General features: G+C 51.4%; 1 protein-coding gene across 2 annotated transcripts in view; it reads left to right on the forward strand.

Moving 5' to 3' along the window:
• The first annotated feature begins 132 nt into the window (after positions 1–132).
• Positions 133–519, forward strand: part of ipo7 (importin 7) — a 14,526-nt gene continuing 14,139 nt past the window's right edge. For both annotated transcript variants that reach the window (XM_035682558.1, XM_035682559.1), the window contains exon 1: positions 133–338. In XM_035682558.1, the coding sequence (XP_035538451.1) occupies positions 255–338 (84 nt within the window). In that variant the 5' untranslated portion in view covers positions 133–254. The remainder of the gene's footprint in view (positions 339–519) is intronic.

Below are 519 nucleotides of genomic sequence, written 5' to 3' on the forward strand. Positions count from 1 at the left end.
TGTAACAAAAATAATTTCCCCCTGTCATTATTAAAGTAGTTCTGGTTCTGATTCTGAAACTACAAATCCCATGGCTGCGCTGTCGACGCCGGATGTTCGTGTTGCACAAATTTGGCGCTGATCTATCCGGGTACTTCATTCACTGCTTCCTTTCGCGCCGGGTAACCGGAGAGCCGTGCGTCCATGTGCGCAGTGACTGGGAATTGATAGACCTCTGAAATATTAAAATCCGAGCCGTAAACAGAGTTTTCGTGATGGATCCCGAGTCTTTGATCGAGGCCCTTCGGGGCACGATGGACCCCAATCTGCGGGAGGCCGCGGAGAGACAGCTGAACGAGGTAAAAGTTAAGATTAGCCGTTAATTGTGATGGAGGTTGGTGGCGCGGTCTCGGATCGGGCCTCGGCCGTTCACAACATCAAGATGGAGAGATCACGCAGACTGAGCTCTGCTACCGTTACCTTGAGACCAACGGCTAAATCCCGCTGCTCTGTACCACTAGAACGTCTCTGCTTCGAGTG

Source organism: Morone saxatilis, unplaced genomic scaffold (genome assembly GCF_004916995.1).
Source record: "Morone saxatilis isolate NCDOM2014 unplaced genomic scaffold, NCSU_SB_2.0 Contig11, whole genome shotgun sequence".
NCBI classification, from domain to species: Eukaryota; Metazoa; Chordata; class Actinopteri; family Moronidae; genus Morone; species Morone saxatilis.